The sequence below is a fragment of the Ursus maritimus genome, unplaced genomic scaffold, assembly GCF_017311325.1.
Source record: "Ursus maritimus isolate PB19 unplaced genomic scaffold, ASM1731132v1 scaffold_12, whole genome shotgun sequence".
Taxonomy (NCBI): domain Eukaryota; kingdom Metazoa; phylum Chordata; class Mammalia; order Carnivora; family Ursidae; genus Ursus; species Ursus maritimus.
In genome coordinates, this window is record NW_024423564.1 from 10354596 (window position 1) to 10377195 (window position 22600).

The 22600-nt window shown below is 40.0% G+C and overlaps 1 protein-coding gene across 4 annotated transcripts in view; it reads left to right on the top strand.

Moving 5' to 3' along the window:
• Positions 1 to 22600, top strand: part of PTPN22 (protein tyrosine phosphatase non-receptor type 22) — a 55418-nt gene that overhangs the window by 7037 nt on the left and 25781 nt on the right. For 2 of the 4 annotated variants that reach the window (XM_040626881.1, XM_008697762.2), the window contains exons 2-11: positions 6426 to 6534; positions 6798 to 6874; positions 7033 to 7128; positions 7535 to 7573; positions 9397 to 9468; positions 9584 to 9643; positions 10218 to 10360; positions 11104 to 11170; positions 11975 to 12169; positions 14517 to 14603. In XM_040626881.1, coding sequence (XP_040482815.1) covers positions 6426 to 6534; positions 6798 to 6874; positions 7033 to 7128; positions 7535 to 7573; positions 9397 to 9468; positions 9584 to 9643; positions 10218 to 10360; positions 11104 to 11170; positions 11975 to 12169; positions 14517 to 14603 — 945 coding nt within the window. The remainder of the gene's footprint in view (positions 1 to 6425; positions 6535 to 6797; positions 6875 to 7032; positions 7129 to 7534; positions 7574 to 9396; positions 9469 to 9583; positions 9644 to 10217; positions 10361 to 11103; positions 11171 to 11974; positions 12170 to 14516; positions 14604 to 22600) is intronic. The other 2 variants (XM_008697763.2, XM_040626882.1) reach the window with 2 other exon arrangements.

Sequence of the window (22600 nt, forward strand, 5' to 3'; positions counted from 1 at the left end):
GTATGCAGAGTTGATCAGGACTAGGCAAACACATAAGAAATTCACCAGAAACAAGAATGCCAATTTATTAATTTTTCAGGGAGAAAAATCACTATCAGAGTAGACATTTGCATTGACTGACGGCATGTTCTCTAATCTGGAGAAAAACTTACATGAGAAGCCAGCTATAATCAGAAAGTTGCCTGATGAGCATAGCGATTTTGGTGGCCTCAACTGTGATGGTATGGTCTCCACCTCCTTGTTCGAACCGAACCTTCAAGGTGGTGGCCACCATTCTTTCCTGGCCAGCACTAGGGACACAGTGACAGTGCCGGATGTCTTGGCTTCTAGGCTAATGAGGACCATCTACTTCCATTAGTGCGTTCGTGATCAGCTACATTACAGTTTGCAGAGGCATAGGTATTCTCTTTGGTCAATTACTGCAGCTGATTGTGGTTTTATGGTATGTACATTTCAGCCATTGTATGAAATAGGGGTCAAGTCTTGGTTCTGCATACCACATGCTGGTCAATTTTGTTTAAAACTCCTTTGATACACTTTTCTGTGTTGGAGGCAGTTGAAGCATTTTCATTTAGAAAACATGTGTAAGGGGCGCCTGGGTGGCTAAGCACTGCCTTTAGCCTCAGGTCATGATCCCAGGGTCCTGGGTTGAGTCCCGCATTGGGCTCCCTGCTCTGCTTCTCCCTCCACCTGCCGCTCCACCTGCTTGTGCGCTCGCACTTCCTCTCTCTCTCTGTCAAATAAATAAATAATACCTTAAAAAAAAAAAGAAAGCATGTGTAAAAGTATGAATTGTGTATAAAAAGTGAAAGCTTAGCAAATGTCAAGAATTGTGCAAAATATACATATATGAGCTCATTGGATGTCCACAAGTGTTTGTACAAAGACTGGATGGGAATACAGAAATATGAACATGGCTTCATGTAGGTAGGATAATTTGATTATGGTGTATCCTCCTCCTTCTAAAAAACGCTTGGAGTGAAGAAATTGCAAATAGAAGTACAAATAACAAAAACACCACCAACAACATTTATCCTATCAGGTGGCCCTATATTTAAAACATTATAATCCTAGTGTTGTTGTTTGTTTTTTTTTTTTAAAGATTTTATTTATTTATTCGACAGAGATAGAGACAGCCAGCGAGAGAGGGAACACAAGCAGGGGGAGTGGGGGAGGAAGAAGCAGGCTCATAGCGGAGGAGCCTGATGTGGGGCTCAATCCCATCATGCCGGGATCACGCCCTGAGCTGAAGGCAGACGCTTAACCGCTGTGCCACCCAGGTGCCCCTATAATCCTAATGTTGATCAGAGTTCAGAAAAATGCAGTTTCATACACTGCTGTTATAACCTTTCTGGAGGCAAAATTTGCATACCATTTCTGATATATACAATATATATATATATATCATACGATATATATATGCGGTATATATATATCGTATGATATATATGATATGATATATATCATATCATATATACGATATATTATATGATAATATGGATCAAAAGCCTTTATAGTGGGCAAATTCTTTGACCACTCCTAAGAATTTATCTGAAGAAAATGATGAAAATTATTTGTATAGGTTTTGGCACCTGTAATAATATTGTTTAGAACTATCATTTAGGAAGACTGAAGCACCTTAAACGTGCAATAATATGAAGGAATAGGCTAAGTAATTTATGTCACATCCCCTACAATGGGACACTCTGCCGTCACTAAAAATGTAGAACGCAAATTCATAAGTAAAAAGAGCAAGTTGCAAATCCCTATATGCGGTGTGATCCCATCTTTATTACACACACAGATAAAGGATTGGAATGTAATATAAAATATTAGGCATGATTCACTCTGGGTAGTGTGGCATAATAGGTGGTTTTTATAATTTTGTTTTGCTTCTCTGTATGCTAAAATTTCTTCAATGAACATGCATTACTTTTTTATTTAAGAAATCTATATTTAAAATTTTCCTTTAGTGTTGCTTGATTCCATCTAAACAAGAAAAAGCAAAAAGAAAAAAGGGGTGGTGATTTTTATGGTTCTTGGGGAGGAGGTATTTTTGTAGAAAAAGTGAACACTGTATTTATCCACTACGAAGACGTATTTATTAAATATGGAGCATTCAGGGAGCCCTAATAGAATATACCCAGTCGTGAAGGCCCCGGTAATGTTGGTTTATAATACACTAGAGGTCAGACTGGTGGTGTAGCAACTTCTGGAGACCTATCACAGACAGACCAGAGAAGGCATGCGTACATTTTAGTTGCACAGAGAAGATCTAGAGGTATCCTAGTTCTATATTTATTTGCAGTAACAATCCGACCAGGGCAGTCATGAGCACAGTACCTACCTCCTGCATAGCCCGTGCACAAACATCTGTCCAACTGAAATGACTCGTTTGTGTGAAACAACCTATCGCTTGAATGTACTTATCAACATTTCTTGACTTTTGTGCACACGAAGGTGAACATTTTTTTGCTGCTACCACCAGAATAAATATATTGCATCACTTCTAAAGTGAATTCCTCTCAACTCCATCCCCCCCCCCCCAGGGATCGTCCAGTCCCCCATTTCCAGTTATTCACAGGATTAAAAAACACACATGTATTGTCATAACTTCATGTTGTAAGCATCTAAAAAGTTGAGCTTCTTGGTTTACTCACCCCATTTTGGCTATTGGCATCTCCTATGTGATATTTAGCTGAAAGTGCGTCTCCCTGTCTCATCCAGCAGGATGACTCCAGAAGGAGGAACGGGTCGGGGAGAAAAAGCCATCCTGTCCCACTGTTGCAAGGGGCAGTTAAGGTGGCTGAAGATGAACAGGTTTTTGGTTTTGTTTTTTTAAGATTTTATTTATTTATTTGTCAGAGAGAGAGAGAGAGAGAGCACAAGTAAGGGGAGCGGCAGGCAGAGGGAGAAGCAGGCTCCCCGCTGAGCAGGGAGCCCGATGTGGGGCTCGATCCCAGGACCCTGGGATCATGACCTGAGCTGAAGGCAGACGCTTAACTGACAGAGCCCCCCAGGTGCCCCTGAACAAGCACAGGTTTACAAGTGCATGTGCGCATGCACACACACACACACACACACACACACACACACACACTCACAATCTTTATCTGTGACATTTTGCCAAATCAATAGAAGCATATCTTACACAAAGGCCTTTTTGTCTATAGCGTTCTCTCTGGAAGCATTCCGTAAGTAAGCAAAGCAAAACAAACAAGTAGAAACAGGGTAACAAGGAGTATGCACTAGGCTACGTTCTGGAGATTTCTGAGAGGAACAGCTCTGGGACTTGACAGCTTTTCAGCAGCTCTGGAAGGAATGACAACCTAAAAGTGATCATTCCAAACATGCATAAGAGCAGAGACAGCTGAAAAATCAGGATAACTTGAGTGGGAATCTTTTGTAGTTTCCCATGTGCCTGTGGCCCGTCCTTGGTTAAACTCCCAAACTAGCCCACCTGCATCCATCTTGTTGTGAAAATATACTGTATCATTATCAGTTCAGCATCTCTCCCCCTAAATCTAATGCTGCAAATCCGCAGGAATTCAAACCATGGTAAGAACCTAGGACTTAAGAAATGACCGTACGTTGGCTTTGTAATAGGTGGCCTGTGTCTGATCTGCTTCTAGAAACAGAAAAACCGGTCATTAAACAACACATGCTGGGCTGTGTGGCCCAGCAACGAAGCAGGCCCTGGCTGTCTGTCCCATTTGTCATCCTCAGTTGGAAAAGGCTTGCATTCCTATTCTCCGAGGTGGTATAATAATTGAGCGATCATGTATTATTTGGAAAGTATCCATTTAATTAGCTTCTAGATATTTGGATTTCTTTGTGTTATGAACTCCCAGCTAACAAACATCTCATGACCCCAGCTTTAAATCAAGGTATCCAGAGCTGATCTTGAAATCTAAGGATGGATTTGGATGATTTATTGCAGCAAATTTCTATCCTCTACGACCTTTATTTTATCTCTCTCCGTGTCATCGCACCTTGGTTTGAGGCTCTCCGTTCCTCACCCATTTTTTAAATGATGTAGTTATAAGTATGCGTCCTTAAGTAAACTCCTACAGATAGACACACGTCCTAATTATGTGAAAACATCGTATAAAGTAGAGCGACTAGGCAACAATAATTAACAGCCCTCTTCTTTTTTATTTTTTCTTGTTGCCAGTCACTCGAAGAAAGTTATTTCTCTATTTCCTTATTTCTCTTTATTATTTAACCCATGGAAAAAATGGACCATAATCTTGGCTGAGAAATGCAAAAGCAGTATCAGAAATACATTTATGAGAAAGAAAAGGAAAGCCATCGTTTTAAAGTAATGATACTACACATAATTGATAGTGACATCGATTTGTATCTTTTTTTTTTTTTTTTTAAGAGAGAGAGGGTGCCTGCACACACAAGGAGCAGGGAGGGGCAGAGGGGGAGGGAGAGAGAGAATCTTAAGCAGGCTCTCCACAGAGCCCACCACGGGGCTTGATCTCATGACCCTGAGATCATGACCAGAGTCAAAATCCAGATCAGATTCTTAACCAACTGAGCCGCCCAGGTGCCCCTCAATTTGTATAATCTTAAAAGAACCTGGAAGTCAATCTTTTTTTTTTTAAAGGAAAGAAAATGTTTCTTGTTTTATTAGACAATCTTAAATACATTTTTTTAAAAAGATGTATTTATTTATTTATTTATTTGACAAAGAGACAGCCAGTGAGAGAGAGAGACAAGCAGGGGGAGCAGGAGAGGAAGAAGCAGGCTCCCAGCAGAGGAGCCTGATGTGGGGCTTGATCCCAGAATGCCAGCATCATGCCCTGAGCCGAAGGCAGATGCTTAACGACTGAGCCACCCAGGCGCCCCTTAAATACATTTTTTCTAACATCCTCAAATATATTTTTCTAGTTAGAGTTCACATAGACTGAAAGCTAGCCTGTTAAATTGGCTAAGCAAGGATGTGTGGACAATGAAGTCATTGCAGGCGAATGCATATGACCAGAGAAGTATGAACCCTCAGAACCACAACCTAGGCCCGGGTTAAGAATTTTAGGAACCTGGGGCACCTGGCTGGCTCAGTCAGTGGAACATGCGACTCTTAGTCTCAGGGTTGTGAGTTCGAGCCCCAAATTGGGTGCAGAGATTACTTAAAAATAAAAAATAAAAATCTTTAAAAAATTTTATAAAAAGAATTTTATGTGCCTGAAGTCATTTGTTTATTCCTATTTCCTGCAGTTATTAAACATTTATGGAGTACATATGATGTCTCCTGGAAGTCAATCTTAAGGCACCTTACAATTCTAGGACTGTGGGGAATATGGGAAAATTAGCTTGGGATCCAACTGGGGAGAATCTCAAGTACTTGGCTCAGGAGTCTGGGCTCTTTCCCAGTAGCAAGGCGGGGGGTGGTTTCACTGAAGTTGTTTTGGGCATGAGAGAGAAAAAGAAAGCAATATTTTAGTAAGATTAATTTGGCATAATTGTCCCTCAATGAATTTGGATGAGGAAAGACAGAAAAGCATGAACGGGAGTTAAGAAGCAACTGGACCGGTTCAAGCTTCAAGGTAGAGGGTCTTCATTAAGATACCTGTGGTGGAGATAGGAGCGAAGGTCAATGCAAGATACGACATGGGAAGAATCAGTTGAACTTGCTGACACAGCGAGAGGTGGGAATTGTTAGAAGCAGGAAACCACAAGTGACTCTCAATTTCCAGGGTATAGTTGCCTGGGATAAGGGTAATGCCAGTGGCTCTGACAGCGGGAACAATACTGATTTTAGTTTGAAATGTGGCGACTCTGAGGCTCTAATAATAAGTGAAAGTGGAAAGGTCTAGGACATGGTCAGGAATTCAGAACTGGAACTTTGTAATCGAATCTCCATATAGAAATTTGAGATTTCAGGGCACCTGGGTGGCTCAGTCATTAAGCATCTGCCTTCGGCTCAGGGCGTGATCCCGGCGTTCTGGGATCGAGCCCCACATCAGGCTCCTCCACTGGGAGCCTGCTTCTTCCTCTCCCACTCCCCCTGCTTGTGTTCCCTCTCTCGCTGGCTGACTCTATCTCTGTCGAATAAATAAATAAAATCTTAAAAAAAAAGATTTTATTTATTTATTTGACAGGGAGAAAGCGAGAAACGTTTGTGCGGAGCATAGAGCTTGTTTTCAAAAAGACACTGACTTTTAAAATATTCACTAGTTTCACCTCTAGGTTTCAGCTATTTGTGGCTCAGCTGCTGTAAGTGTGATCTTCTCACTTCTCCAAACTAAAGTCTGTTGACCTTATGCTCTAGGACTCTGTCCTGAATTCGAGGTAGTTCTAGAAGGTGCTACAAATGGAAAAGGGGACTGTTTGGGCAGAAGAGAAGGAAAGCTGTCCAGAGACAGCCTCTCACCTCTGTACCCTAGGAGGATCTAATTTTTGGAATTTTATTACAGAAGCTGAAAAGACAATCCACCAAGTACAAGGCAGACAAAACCTATCCCACCACTGTGGCCGAGATGCCCGCAAATATCAAGAAAAACAGATATAAGGATATCTTGCCCTGTAAGTTTCTCCCTATGAGCTTGTACCTTCTCCCAAATTCCATCATTCTTATCTCTTTTTACCCATTGTCTGCTGCTCCTAAGCCCCAACAATGCTCTGACAAATTAGTTTGTACTATTAACAACCACAGAAGAACCTTCACTCACTCACTCACTCAGCAAACACTTCCAAGCATCCGCTATTGGCAGCGCTACGTCCTGACTTACAGTAAACCCTATGACTAAGCCCTTGTAGTTACACTGTGTCTGTCTTTTGTATTATAGATGATCACAGCCGAGTAGAGCTGGCCCTGATAACCTCGGATGAAGATTCCAACTACATCAACGCCAACTTCATTAAGGTACGCCCTGTATACGGCAGGTCTCTAGGCATCTAAACAAAGGGTTGGTATTCTAGACCATATTTCTCTCGGTACCTAAAAAAAGGCGGAGGGGATACGAGACAGGAGGAAGAGGATATTATTGGTAGTCGTCCCACACAATTTCTGTTCCCCTTTAGGGAGTTTATGGACCCAAGGGTTATATTGCCACCCAGGGACCCTTGTCTACAACTCTCCTGGACTTCTGGAGGATGATCTGGGAACACAGTGTCCTGGTAAGGGCAGAGTTGTTTTGTTCCTCTGTTCTGTAGTTGTTAGGGATGGGGTGGGGAGGGTGTCAGGATATGTGACTGAGGTTTCCTCTACATTAAAATCGGGGCCTTTTGGGGTCAGTCACTAGGATTTCAGTGTTCAAGCAAATTTTTGTCAAAATCACAATGTCACCGTTATTCAAGGAAATGAAAGTTCATGTCTTGACAGGTTCATTTGTTAATAAGAATTTACTGATTTGAATAGAGAAAAGGGAAGTGAGGGCAGAAAGAAGGGTGGGAGCAACATTTAATCATTTACTAAGATTTCCTTTGGGGGTTAAAAAACAAATAACACAGAAAAAAACCAATGATTCTGGGACCCAGGTATGAACTGCTCTAACTACGTCAATGCTCTATTTCGTCCCCTCAGATCATTGTGATGGCATGCATGGAGTTTGAGATGGGGAAGGTGAGTCGCCTTCTGGTGAACCTACAGATGAAGGAGAGAGAAGGGGAAGAGTTGGTTGCAGAACTTTTCTTAAGTGTGCCTACTTAAAAATTATCCTCATCTTGCTAGCTGTCGTTTTGGGAATGCCAAATGACTCTCCAGGCTTTTTACCCCTAAGAACTCCTTTTGTCCACTGTCCCCGTAGACTCTCTATGTTAAGATAAGATATGTTTTTAGAGTAATGGTTCACTTTCCCACTTTTATTAATCAGGCATCTTTAACAGTCAGCACTTCTAACCCCGTGCTGTCCAACATGACATCCACTAGCCACATGTGGCTATCGAGCCCTTGAAACATGGCTAGTGCACCCAGGGGCTCCATTTTATCTCATTTCATTCTGGTGAGCTTAAATTTAAAGACTCGGTTTTCCAATTCAGTGTTTGGAAAACTTTAAGTATGTTTTGAACAGCTTGGGTATGTGAATCTTTCTCAACTATCCATTTGATGAACTCTAAACGGAGAGGAGATGTTTCCAATGGTAATTTAGGGTATTGAGATGTGCTGTAAATAGGAAATACACCCTGAGTTTTGAAGACCGAGATAAGAAATGTCAAGTATCAAATATATGTTTTATATTGATTACATGTTTTTTTTTATATACTGGGCTAAGATGTATTATTAAAATTACTCTCATATTTTTCATTTTTGAATGTGGCTATTAGAAAACTTAAAACTGCATGGGTAGTTCACATTATGTTTCTATTGAATAGAAACTCTTCTTACCTACTGTTGACATTCATAATTCTAGTGAGAACCAAGCTTTCAGGGGCACCTGACTGGCTCAGTTCATTAAGCACCTACCTTCGGCTCAGGTCGTGACCTCAGGGTCCTGGGATCGAGCCCCTGCTCAGTCCAGTTGGGCTTCCTGCTCAGTGGGGAGTCTGCTTGTTCCTCTCCCACTGCCCCTCTCCAACCCCCTCATACTCTCTCTCAAATAAATAAATAAATAAATAAATAAATAAATAAATAAAATCTTTAACAACAACACCAAAAAAACAAGCTACACTTAGCTTGTGAAGCTTTGCTTTAGTAGACTTAATTTCTGTTAATCCCTTTGAAATACAGTGGTCCCCCCTTATTCACATGGGATATACTCCAAGACGCCTGGAGTGGGTGCCTGACACCAAGAATAATTCCAAACTCTATATACACTGTGTTTTCTTCTGCGCACACACGCCTATGGTAAAGTTTAATTTGTGAATTAGGCGCAGTAGGAGTTAACAACAACAATACTAAAATAGAACAATTATAACAATATACTACAAGTTATGTGAATGTGATCTCTTTCTTTCTCAAAATATCTTATTGTACTATACTCACCCTTCTGATGATGGTGACGTGAGACGATCAGATGTCTACACGATGAGATGAAATGAGGGGGGAATGACGTAGGTGTCGTGATGTAGGGTTAGGCTACTACAGACCTTCCAGCAACACATCCTGGACGATAGGTAGCTGGAAGACTGTGGCGACTGTGGGTAACTAAACCATGGAAAGCAAAGCTGTGGATAAGCCGGCACTACTGTACTGAAAATGTCAGATCCCTATTTCTACTTCTTTAGACTTCCAGGAAGTCTGTAATTTATATATCCTTTAGTGTTTTTCCTATCCTTGGAGATTCCAGACCACGATGTTGGGGTTGAAGCCCCAGGGGGTTAAATGGTCCTAACCCAAGGTGAAGGACGCAGAGCTGAATTTGCTTCTGAAGGAGGGAGTGGGTTTTGTTACCCAGAAGAGACTAGAATATCCGGAGGGAAGTCATGACATTCTGCTTTGTGCAACAGAAAAAGTGTGAGCGCTATTGGACTGAGCCAGGAGAGCTACCGCGGCAAGTTGGCCCCTTCTCCATATCCTGTGTGAGTATGATGCCTGCTTCCGTCTGGCTGAGCAGATGATCCAAGGTCTACTTTATAGAGACTAGTTTTTGAACATTAGTCTTTGAAATAACTAATATCTGAATTTACTTCTTAGGAAGCAGAAAATAGAAAATCTGATTACATAATCAGGACTCTAAAAGCCAAGTTCAATAGTGTAAGTATAGACCCGGAGTGGTCAACTCAAGAGCCCACAGAGGCAAATACATATGTATGACTTGGGCCAGGCTCAAGATGATAGGGAGTGGTGGGGCCTTTCACGTTCTGGATAAATCTTCATATGCAAAAGAGACCTTTGGTGTAACCTCTACTCCCCAATCTATTACACACCATGGCACACTTATAAAATGAGAACTTTTGTAGAATGAATAGAGGCTGTGAGGTGAATAGAGGCTGGGAACCAACTTGAGAGCTCACATCGCCCAGTGTCTCTAGGGCGAAGGGGTTTCAGATATCAGCATGCCTGTGCCCCACCTGAACCAGTGAAGCACACCAGTTGGGAAGCTCTGGTTTGGACTAAATCTCTACCTCCTCTTGTGAGTGGGGCACATAGGGAAAGAGCAATAGTCAGTGACCCGAAATCACTTTTAATTGTTCTCAGAAGGCATGTGGTCCCTAGAGGCCTATAGAGAAGAAAGCAGCACAAATTGCCAACAGGAGGGAGATCTTGTGGTAGAATGAGGTGGGGTCCTAACACTGAACTCTCCTTTAATTCTGGCTCTTTTTTATAGGAAACTCGAACTATCTACCAGTTTCATTACAAGAACTGGCCAGACCATGACGTGCCTTCATCGATAGACCCTATTCTTGAGCTCATCTGGGATGTGCGGTCTTACCAAGAGGACGACAGTGTTCCCATATGCATTCACTGCAGGTATGATGCTGTTCCGTGAACCTTCCACCCCAAACAAACCGGACATTACGGTCTGGCCAGGACTCCCGCTGTAACTGAGGGAAGACGGACTCTGTTGGAATTTAAGGTGGTACAAGCACATAGGATGTAGGCTCCCGGGGCGCCTGGGTGGCACAGCGGTTAAGCGTCTGCCTTCGGCTCAGGGCGTGATCCCGGCGTTCTGGGATCGAGCCCCACGTCAGTCTCCTCCGCTTGGAGCCTGCTTCTTCCTCTCCCACTCCCCCTGCCTGTGTTCCCTCTCTCGCTGGCTGTCTCTATCTCTGTTGAATGAATAAATAAAATAAAATCTTTAAAAAAAAAAAAAAAAGGATGTAGGCTCCCGATCCTCGTCTCGATTTTTCCAGTTGATTAGAAAGGAACGAAGCTTAGAAATGAGAGTGATCGAAAGAGCCTGGTCCACAGCAAAAACAAACCATAATAAATTCAACCTGAGCATTCAATTAATATTTTCTGACAAGTTCCTCGGGAACAGGGCAGCTCTAGAGACTCTTGCTGAGAGAAGTCGCCGAGGCTCTGTCCTGCGGTTCGGTGTGGGCATGTGGCAACCGACAAACGTGCTCTGGGAAATGGGGCGTGGGGGGCGGGGTTGGACCGTTCCATTGCCTCTAGATTTCTCCTTCCTCAATGTGCTGGTGACATTTCCCAGCTGCCGTCAATGATCCAGGCTCTCCAACTATGCGTGCTCCTGTGATCTCTCATTTCAGTGCCGGCTGTGGAAGGACTGGTGTTATCTGTGCTCTTGATTATACCTGGATGTTGCTAAAAGATGGGGTGAGTTTCTCTCCGCAGGCACTTCCTGTTTGCTCACCCTGCTACTTTTAGACTCAGGAATTGTTTGGTTCTTCCAGACATCTATCTCCATGACTCATCTTTTCTAGAATATTCACTGTAGACCTGCTTTGTCAGATGATTAAGTTAGGCCCTGGGCTGGTGGTTCTCTAAGCGTGGTTCCCAGGCAAGCAGCATCGGCATCACCTGAGAACTTGTTAGAAATGCAAAACCTTGGGCCCTGCCTTGGATGGACTGAAGCGAAAACTCTGGGGGCGGGGGGGGCAGGCAGCAAGCTCTCCAGGCGCTTCGGATGCGTGTTTGAGAATCACTGACCTAAATTCCACAGTGACCCTTCCTTTACCCAAACTACTTTAGTGGATGGACTCAATCTACCACAATCAAACCTTGTGTTCCCATCTCTAAGTCATTTTAAAAAAGTCTAATAGGAAGTGGGAAGGTTGAAATACGGGCTTTAAATCTATCTGCCAATTTCTTTGATTCATAAAATTCTCACACTCATCTGAGCCTTCTCCCTCATTATATTTTTAACTTCAGACATTTGACCACCCCATGTGGAATCATTCTCAGGAGCTTCTTCCAGCTTTTTGGGGGAAAATACCAGGCTCTCAATCATGCTGCAAATGACGAGAAATCTCATTTATTTTAAAAATGCATTCTTTTTCGGATATTATCTTCTGGGGGGAGAGGAGATATCATGGGAGTGACGAGGCTGGGAGAAATAATTTAGTAACAAAGCTAAGGAACAAAGGAGTAAGATATATTTTTTTCCCTTTTATTTCATAGATACTTCCTGAGAATTTCAGTGTTTTTAGTTTGATCCAGGAAATGCGAACGCAAAGGCCTTCCTTTGTTCAAACTCAGGTATGCGGCTGTGGTGAATGGATCATGACATGTGTCAGTCTTGCTACGTCTCTCTGGTCAATAGGAAGGCAACACAAAACAGCTGACTGCGTAGCTCTGCCACCAATGTACTCAGAGGTGCGCTAGCCCGTTTGCACTTCCTCGAACTCTGAATGGATCAATATTTTTCTTGTATCCCTTGCCTTGGGTCAAATTCCTCTCACTCCTTGTATTTTACTGTCTGTGCAGAAAATATTAAGAAAACAATGCAACATTTCTTATAAAGAATGTTGAAAGAATTCCACAAGCTGTTTGATTGATTCGAAAGAAATAGTTGGGTCAGGGTAACTTGAAGTTATTTGTAGCAGTAATTCGCTTCTGAAACTGTAGAAAAATCAAAGATTTGTCATTTCGACTTCAGGAAGTGGTAACAGAATCTGGAGAATGCAGTCTGTATACTCATTTTTTGACTTGATGAAAAATAAAAATAAAAGCAACCATACTCCTATCACCTAGAGGTGGCCACGATTACTATTTTTCTGTGGTCTCTCCTGATCCTTACTGTAAGCATACTTAAAAAACCATAATTATAATTATACTATATATAGGGTTACATATGTCACACAATATTTTCATCCACCCCAAAGTGCTCACCCTCTTTCATTGCATTAGGAATGTTCTTCTCCTGTTTTGATCTCTCCTCTCCTGCTCAAGTTCCACTGCCTAGATGAAACATTCCCAGCAAAGATCTCTCACTCTCTACAATATTAATTTCACCCAGATTTCTACACCAATAATTTTACCTACATTTCTAAAAAGATGGTCTCCATCTTTAAGATGGAGTTTAGCTTTCAACCATTCATTCATTCACCGAGTATTTATTGATATTAAGTAACAGACACATTGACATAATTTGTTATAACTACTTTCTACCGCTTAAATAGCAAGACCCTGAAGTGTTTCAAGCACTTACAAATGGACCTGCACATAGAGTTGGAGGTAAAATAATCGACAGTGGCACTTCAGATATTTTCATCTGGCATTTGTGAATTGAGGGGAAAAAATGAAGAGCTATTGTAATATAAGCCTTCGTTTGGCCCACACAGGTTTTCCATTAATAGCTAGTGGAAAAAAAAAATTTTTTTTTTTTTGAGCGTCGACTGTAGGTGTTTTCTATATTCAACCTGAGGGAAAAAGTTTTTGTGAAATGAAAGCAGTGGCTGGTTTAGAACCACCGGACTTAAAAGCAGGCTGATCCATGTAAATTTCTGAAGACCCCAGGAAGAATGCAACCTAGCTGTCTAATATTACATTGTAATACTGACTCAATCAATAAAATCCTACCCCATTTCAGAGAAAGCCCATTTCCGGTCTTCTTGTAAAGGTCGGAAGACAGAGGAAACGATTTCCGGTTAGCCTTCACATGTTGGCATTATCAACAACTAGCTGAACAAATCCCTTACCAGTTGTCGCTGCTTTTTCTGACACCACTCTCACCAGGAAATAGCACTGTAACCAGCTGAGCACTTCCTGTCTGATTTTTCTCTCTTCTTAAAAAAAATGGTAGAGTGTACCAATAGATGTGTTGGGTGATAAGGACTCTGTATGGTTCTCCTGCTAAAATTATAATTGGCAAAAGTTGTGCTTTATTTGTATAGGATTGTGTGACGTGCCGGGAAAACCCCGCTGAGGCTCTTTCAGATGAGAAGTAGATCCAAAATCAAGTGTTAGAGCAGGTCCCATGACAGAACCAACCCCCACCCCTCAGCTGACCCTGTAATGGCGGTGGTGTCATTTCTCCACAGTGAAATCCTTTTACAAGCACAAATTTCCAGACTCTCTTGGGTGGTCTACTCTTCTTCAGTGTCTTCACTAAGAGGGAATTTCAGCGGCTTGATCTAGGCATGCTAAATTAAGAGTCAGAAGATTCAGGTTCGAATCCAAGTCTGGAAATTACCGCTGAACGACCTTGCCCAAAGTGTAAACAGGGATAACAGCCTACCTACTTTGGAGATCAATTGTCAGGGTCAAGTGAAGAATATGTGTTGAAGCTATCTATCTACCCATCGACCACCATCAATCCCCCTTTTTTCCTTTTTTCCAGAAAAGATGGTGCCTGACCAAAAAAGGCATCCGGGGTCAAATAAAACGTTTAAAATGTGAGCCAGGAAAACAGGATTGGAGGGGGGGTGGTGGAGGGAAAGATAAGTGAGAAAGTGGGTCAGAACATAAACCATGCTGGAAGGCCCTTGTATATTTAGAGCTAGAAGATCAAATATTTAGCTGTTTCTAGTAGCCTAGAAGTGCTCTGCAATCCGAAATGGGCCACGCAAACATAAGGGCACTGCAATGAAACTGCGGTCGATGGTCTCTCCAGGTCTGCTATGCTAGGATTCGACTGATGTGCACAGTCCTGAACTCTGGTGCTGTGCTTCACCAAGTGTCTTGTTTGTTTTCATTTGTTTCGGTGTGTGATGCTTTTCAGGAACAGTATGAACTGGTCTACCAGGCTGTGTTAGAACTATTTAAGAGACAGATGGATGTTATTAGGGATCAACACTTGGGAACAGAGGTAAGCATTCAACCTGATATTGTGTCTCTTTTTTTTTCGTATTTGATTTTGGTCAAGGGATCTCAGATCAGTTGCAGGACTCAGTGTTTATTGTCAGAACTAAATTGGAGCGTCAGTGGTGCATGGGACTACACTGCAAATCTCCTGTGGAGAAGGACGGACTAATTGAAGTACTTCAACTTAGAAAATGAATCTTTTGGTTAACCTCCTGTATACAATTTTCAGCTACGCTTAGAAACAATAGGAGTAAGTGACAAGGCAAGTGTATATTCTGTTCCCAGGTCAAATAGCTGTGTGGTGAGTTAAAAGTGAGAGTGACAGTTACAAAGTGAAATCATAGTTGAGTGCGGATGTGATTTTTCGGGTTCCTCCAGTCTTGCTTTGATTGCATATGTCTCATCAAATTTGGGGAATATTTTAGAACATGCAGAGGAATTTCTAGCTGAAGCTCTTAAGTATAAGAACAGTTATGATTTAACCAAATTCCAGTGAAAAAATACTGAGTATTCCAGGATATGCTATTTTGATCTCATTACAAAAATTGATAAGTCACATACTTACTGTGTAGTCACAAAGCATTAGGTTCTGAACAAACTTCAAGAAGATAAAATCACTGATTTACCTTCCAAGGTATATTTTGTAACATATACTTATTTAATTTTTAATATTACATTTTGAATTCTTAATCTGAAAATATTCACTGAGGGCCTGCTACCTAACTACTACCTAGTATTAGGAATACAAAGCCTATAAGACCTGATTCTGATCTTAACTCCTGTCAGTCAAATGCTGAATCATGGGGAAGGAAAGAAAAACTGTTGAAGTTTGAAATGAACTAAGCAATCCCAGCTAGTGTCAACTTCAAGGGAAAACAATGTGGTGGAAGGACATGGAAATAAGAGTATAGTTTTGTCAGAAATTGTTACTTATACCCTATTTATGTATGTTTTATTGGCTAGTATTCCCAGACCAAGGTTAAATGATAAAGGTGATTATGGGCGACCAAATTTTAATGGGAAAGATGCTCATGTTTCACTATCAAGTGTGATACTGACTTGATTGGAGATATGCTCCCCTCTGGCAACCACCAGTTTGTTCTCTATAGTGAAGAGTCTTTATTTTGGGGGCATCCGGGTGGCTCAGTCAGTTAAGTCTCCAACTCTTGATCTTAGCTCAGGTCTTGAGCTCAAGGTCGTGAGTTCAAGCCCCGTGTCAGGTTCCATACTGGGCCTGGAGCCTATTAAAAAAAAAAAAAAAGGCCTTTTGTTTGTTTGTTAATTTTGCCTTTTAGATTCCCCAAATGAGCGGAAGCATCTGGTATTCATCTTCCTCTATTTGATTTATTTCAGTTAGCGTATTACCCTCTAGGTCCATCCATGCTGTCACAAATGGCAAGATCTCATTCTTTTTTATGACTGAGTAATATTCCATTCTTTATCCATTCATCTATGGATGGACACTTGAGCTATAGTTTGGCTGTTGTAAATAATGCTGCAATAAACATGGGGGTGCATATATCCCTTGAAATTTGTGTTTTTGTATTCTTTGGGTAAATACCCAGTAGTGTGATTACTGGATCAAATGGTAGTCTTATTTTTAATTTTTTAAGGAACCTCCATACTGTTTTCCATAATGACTGCACCAATTTACATTCTTACCAACAGTGCACGAGGGTTCCCTTTTCTCTACTTCCTCTAACACTGTTAGAGGAAACACTGTTGTTTCTTGTGCTTTTTATTTGAGCCATTCTGACAGGTGTGGAGTGATATCTCACTGTGGTTTGGATTCGCATTTCCCTGATGATGAGTGATGTTGAGCATCTTTCTTGTACCTGTAGACCATCTGCATATCTTCTTTAGAAAAATGTCTATTCATGTCCTCTGCCTGTTTTTTAATCAGATTTTTTTTTTTTTTTGGTGTTGAGTTGTACAAGTTCTTTATATGTTTTGGCTATTAACTCCTTATAAATATATTATTTACAAATATCTTCTTCCATTCAGTAGGTTGCCTTTTTGTTTTGTTGCTGATTTCCTTTGCTGTGCAGAAGCTTTTTATTTTTATTTAGTCCCCATAGTTCATTTTTGCTTTCGTTTCCCTTGCCTGAGGAGACATAACCATAAGTATGTTGCTAAGGCCAATGTCCAAGAGATTACTGTAAGAAATTACCTATGTTTTCTTTTACGAGTTTGATGGTTTTAGGTCTCACTTTTAGGTTTTTAATCCATTTTGAGTTTATTTTTGTGTATGGTGTAAGAGAGTAGTCCAGTTTAATTCTTTTGCATGTAGCTGTCCAGTTATCCCAACACCATTTATTGAAAAGACTGTCATTTCCCCATTTTATATTCTTTTTTTTTCAAGTTATTTATTTATTTATTTGAAAGACAGAGTGAGAGAGCACAAGCAGGGGGAGGGGTAGAGGGAGAAGCCAACTCCTTGCTGAGCAGGAAGCCCAACTGCATTGGGGCTCAATCTCAGGACCCCAAGATCATGACCTGAGCCAAAGGCAGACACTCAACAACTGAGCCACCCAGGTGCCCCACCCCATTGTATATTCTTGCCACCTTTGTCATGGATTAATTGATCATATAAATGTGGATCTGTTTCTGGGCTTTCTGTCTGTTCCATTGACCTATGTGTCTATTTTTGTGTCAGTACCATATTGTTTTGATGACTATAGCTTTGTAATATATCTTGAAATCTGGGATTGTGATATGTCTAGCTTTGTTTTCTTTCTCAGGATTGGGCTTTGACTCTTTGAGGTCTTTTGTAGTTCCTTACAAAATTTAGGATTATTTGTTCTAGTTCTGTGAAAAGTGCTGTTGGTATTTTGACAGGGATTGCATTGAATCTGTAAATTGCTTTGGGTTGTATGAACATTTTAAGAATATTAATTCTTCCAATTCATGAGCATGGTATATCTTTCCATTTGTTGTATCATCTTCAATTTCTTTAATCAATGTCTTTTACCTCCTTGGTTAAATGTATTCCTAGGTATCTTACTCATTTTGGTGCGATTATAAATTGGACTGTTGTTTTTCAATTGTTTAAAGAGAGTATTCATTGATTTCTATTTTATTAGGAAATATATAGAGAAAGAATATTGAATTCTGTCAATTGCATATTTTGCATTCATGGAGTGATCACATGGATTTCTCCTTTGGCCTATTAATACAGTCATACTATTGGATTTGTTAATACCAAACCATCTTTGTGTTGTTAGAATTAACCCTTCTTGAGCAAAAAATATTCTTTTGATATGTTGCTGGAGTATGTGGGCTAATATTTTATTTAGGTTTCAGGAAATGCCAATTCTCAAATTTAGCCCAGTAGCAGTGCCATAGCTCCAGGTGGATTGTTTGCAGTGGGTCCTTAGTTAGTAAATGGAAACATAGGAACACAGTTCAAACTCCTACAGAGAGAATTGGTTACAGTTAGCTAAAGAGGACTTCTGTGTCTGGAAAGATCAAGTAGACATTTTCCCCTCTTCCTCCCACTAAGTATACCAGAAACCATATATATAATTGACATTATATATAAAACAACTATAAGAAGGTTCTGAGAGATAGAAAGAAGATAGGCCAGCTAAGGACCCTGGGACCTGAGGAAAGACATGACAGTAAATTCCTTGGGTTTTGTTTTGACTCATATATCCCAGACTTGAAACTGAAGTAGTCAACAACCTGGAAATGCCAGTGATGCAGACAAAAAAGCCCCAACAAAAGCCTACACTGTCTAGCCAAAGGACCAGAAAAGAGGCAGTCCAGCAAGACAGAAAACTTTTAGATAATCATCACTCTACTTTAGTCAACAGAAAATAATGGTCCCTCAACCCCACCCATATCAGCAAAGGCTGAGTGGGGTCCTAGATTCCCACCTTTCTAACACTGTAGTAGAATGCTGGAGTGGTGTCAGAGAAGGTCAGGTAAAGAGGTAGGACTTTCATCCTCAATGGCCTGAAATGAGGGTTTCCTGCAGTGTCATTGGAGATTGCATGGAGAGCCTGAGCTTCCACTGGACAGTAACGTGGTAGCCTAATGCCTTCCCACAGTAGTATCAGAAGAAGCCTAGTAAGAGAGTTAAGACTTCCACCATCATCCAGCAGTGATAAGGCCTCCCCATACCACAGTGTCAGTAGAGACCACAATGGGGAGCCTCTCCCATGATGTCTCCCCTTGGGTGTCAACAAAGACTCAGTGAGGAAACTGGTAGAAGTAGAATATACCTGACAGTAACAAGGCAGTAATGAGGCAGCACCTTCCCTTTCCTCTGTAGAATGGAGTTAAAAATCAAAGAACCTAGCCAAAAGAGAAGGTTTACTGAGATCCAGAGCCTCATAACAATACAAAAATGCCTAGGTTTCAACTGAAAATCATTCATCATACCAAGAACCAGGAAGATCTCAAACCAAATGAATAAAAGACAATCAATAGATGACAACACTGAGATGATAAAGATGTTAGAATTATCTGACAAAGTTTTAAAAGCAGCCACAATAAAAATGCTGTAATGAACAATTATAAACGTGCTTTAAAAATTTATTTTAAATGGAAAGGCTCAGCAATAAATATAAAAAGGTTCAGCAAAAAATTCAAAAGATATAAAGAAGAACCAAATGGCAATTTTAGAATTGAAAAAGGTAGTAACTGAAACAAAATAGCTTAGTAGATGAGCTCAAGAGCAAAATTCAGGGTACATACAGAAAAAAGAACTAATGAGCTAGAAGATAGAAAAATAGGAATTACTCAATATAAACATCAGAAATAAAATAGACTGGAAAAAAGAACAAACAGAGCCTTAGGGAAGAGACTACAACAAAATAACTAGCATTTGTGTCAGCAAAGTCCAAGAAGGAGAGGAGAAAAAAGGCAAGGCTAAAAAAACACTTAAAGACTCATTATAATTAAACTTCTGAAAACCAAAGACAAAGGGTCTAAGAAACAGCCATAGAAAAATGATCTTAACCGTAGGGAGAAAACAATTAGAATGATAGCAAATTTGTCATCAGAAACCATGGAAGCCAGAAGAAAGTGAAATAATATTTCTCCAGGGCTGAAAAAAAAATAACTGGCAATCCAGAATCCCACACCCACTGAAAACATCCTTCAGGAATGAGGAAGAAATCAAGACATTCTCAAATGAAAAACAAACAAAAAACTAAGAGTATTTGTTTGGTAGTCCTATCTTTAAAAAATGACAAAGAAAGTTTTCTAAGCAGAAAGAAAATGATGAAAGGGAGAACATGATAAGCAAAACCATGGGTAAATGTAATAGGTTTTCTTTTTCTCCTTGAGTTTTCTAAATTGTTTGATGATAGAAGCAAAAATTATACAGTCTGATGTGGTTCTAAATGTATTAGAGGAAATGTTTAAGACAATTATAAACAGGGAAGGGTTAGGGATGTAAAGGGAAAGGTTGTACTTGAACTAGTGAAATGATAACACCTGTAGACTGTGATAGGCTATATATATAATGTAATACCTAGAGCCACCACTACGAAAGCTATACAAAGATGTACCTTGAAAAACACTATAGATAAATCAAAATGAAATTCTAAAAATGCAGGAGAAAGAAAAGAGAAATGAAAAACAGAACAAACAGAATACAAAAAAACAAAATGGCAGACTCAAGCCCTAACATACCAATAATTACATTAAAGGTAAATGGTATAAATATACCAATTAAAACACAGATTGGCAGAATGTATTGAAAACATAACCCGACTATATGCTATCTATAAGAAATATACTTCAAATATATAGATTGGTTTAAAGTAAAGATTGGGAAAAAAGATATATCATGTATTCATATAAACATGAATAAGGGAACAAAAATATTGATTCAAGGGGGCACGTGTACTCTGATGTTTATAGGAACATTATCAACAATTGACAAATTATGGAAAGAGCCAAAATGTCCATTGACTAATGAATGGATAAAGAAGATGTGGTGTGTGTGTGTGTGTGTGTGTGTGTTTAGGCACGTGCACTGGAATATTACTCAGCCATCAAAAAGAATGAAATCTTGCCATTTGCAACAATGTGGATTGAGCTTGAGTGTATTATGCTAAGTGAAATAAGTCAGTCAGAGAAAAACAAATACCATATGATTTCATTCATGTGTGGAATTTAGGAAACAAAACAGATGAACATAGGAGAAGGGGAAAAAGAGAGGGAAATAAACCATGAAAGACTCTTAACCATAGAGAACAAACTGAGGGTTGATGGAGGGGAATGGGCTAAATGAGCGATGGGTATTAAGGAGGGCACTTGTGTTGAGCACTGGGTATTATATGTAAGTGATGAATCACCAAATTCTACTCCTGAAACCAATATTACACTATTTGTTAACTAGAATTTAAATAAAAATTTGAAGAAAAAAAATAATAAGGATCATAGAACGTCAGCAGGACTATTGTAGTGTAAATTGAGTTAATGTACTCTTTATGGCCAGAATTCTATTGTCTATAGATTGTTTGGAAAATTGTTAATCCATCTTTTAATAGATTTCAAAAGATGTGGCCTAAAGATTTGTTGGGGTGATTTATGGGGAGATTTTGAATCTAAACCCAGGGTACCCATACGATAGTCAGGTCCACTAGAGTTCCAAGGAAATAATCTGTAAGAAAGAAGAGTCTTTAATGCTAGAGTAAAACAATGTTAAATGGCAAAAAAATAAAAAACAAAATAAAAAATAAAAATAAACACAAATAAAGGAAAGCAGGAGTATCTATATTAATATCAGACAAAGTAGACTTCAGAGTAAAGAAAATTTTCTTAGGCAGGAAGGGACGTTATATAACGATAAAAGGATCAATCCACCAATAAGACATCAATAGCAGTCCTAAGTGTGTATCAACCAAACAGAGCTACAAAATATGTGAAGCAAACACTGACGGAACTGAAAGGAGAAATAGACAAATCTGGTTATAGTTCAGTACCCGTCTCTTAATGATTGGTAGAAAAACTCAACGGAAAATCAGCAAGAATATAGAATAACTCAACACCACGATCAACCAACAGGATCAAATTGATATCTATAGAACATTCCAATCAACAACACAAGAATACACATCTTTTTTTTCAAGTGCTGATGGAACATATACCAAGATCAATCATATTCAGGGCCACAAAACAATCTCAAACATTTAAAAGAATTGAAATCATACAGAATGTATTCTCTGACCACAGTGGGATCAAACCAGAAGTCAGTAACAAAAAGATAACAGGAAAAGATCCAAACACTTGGAAACTAAACTACATTTTTCTAAATAATCCATTGAGTGAAAGAGGATGTTTCGTGGGAAATTTTTTTAAAAACCGCACATAGAACTGAATAAAAATGAACACATTGACATCTGCGGGACAGAGCTACAGCAGTTTTGAGAGGAAAGTTTATAGCACCCTAAATGCAAACATTTGAAAATAGTAAAAGTCTCAAATCAACAATCTGAGCTCCCACTTTAAGACTCTAATGGAGGAAAAGAGCAAAATAAACCCACAGAAAAGAGAAGGAAAGAGGGGCGCCTGGGTGGCTCAGTCGTTAAGCATCTGCCTTTGGCTCAGGGCGTGATCCCGGAGTCCTGGGATCGAGCCCCACATCAGGCTCCTCCACTGGGAGCCTGCTTCTTCCTCTCTCACTCCCCCTGCTTGTGTTCCCTCTCTCTCTGGCTGTCTCTCTCTCTGTCAAATAAATAAATAAAATCTTAAAAAAAAAAGAGAGAGAAGGAAAGAAATAATGAGAAGAAATCAATGAAATTGAAAAGAGAAAAACAGTGGAAAGAGTCAAATGATCAATAAAGTTGACAAACCTCTATGAAGACTGCTGAGGAAGAAAGAAGATAGCAATGACCAATATCAGGAGTGAAATGGGAGAGCCCTGGAGTCTCTGCAGATATCAAAAGGATAATAAAGGACTATAGTATGAACTGGACACATCTATACTTGACAACTTAGACAAAATGGATTACTTCCACATAAAACACAAACTTAACATGAAAT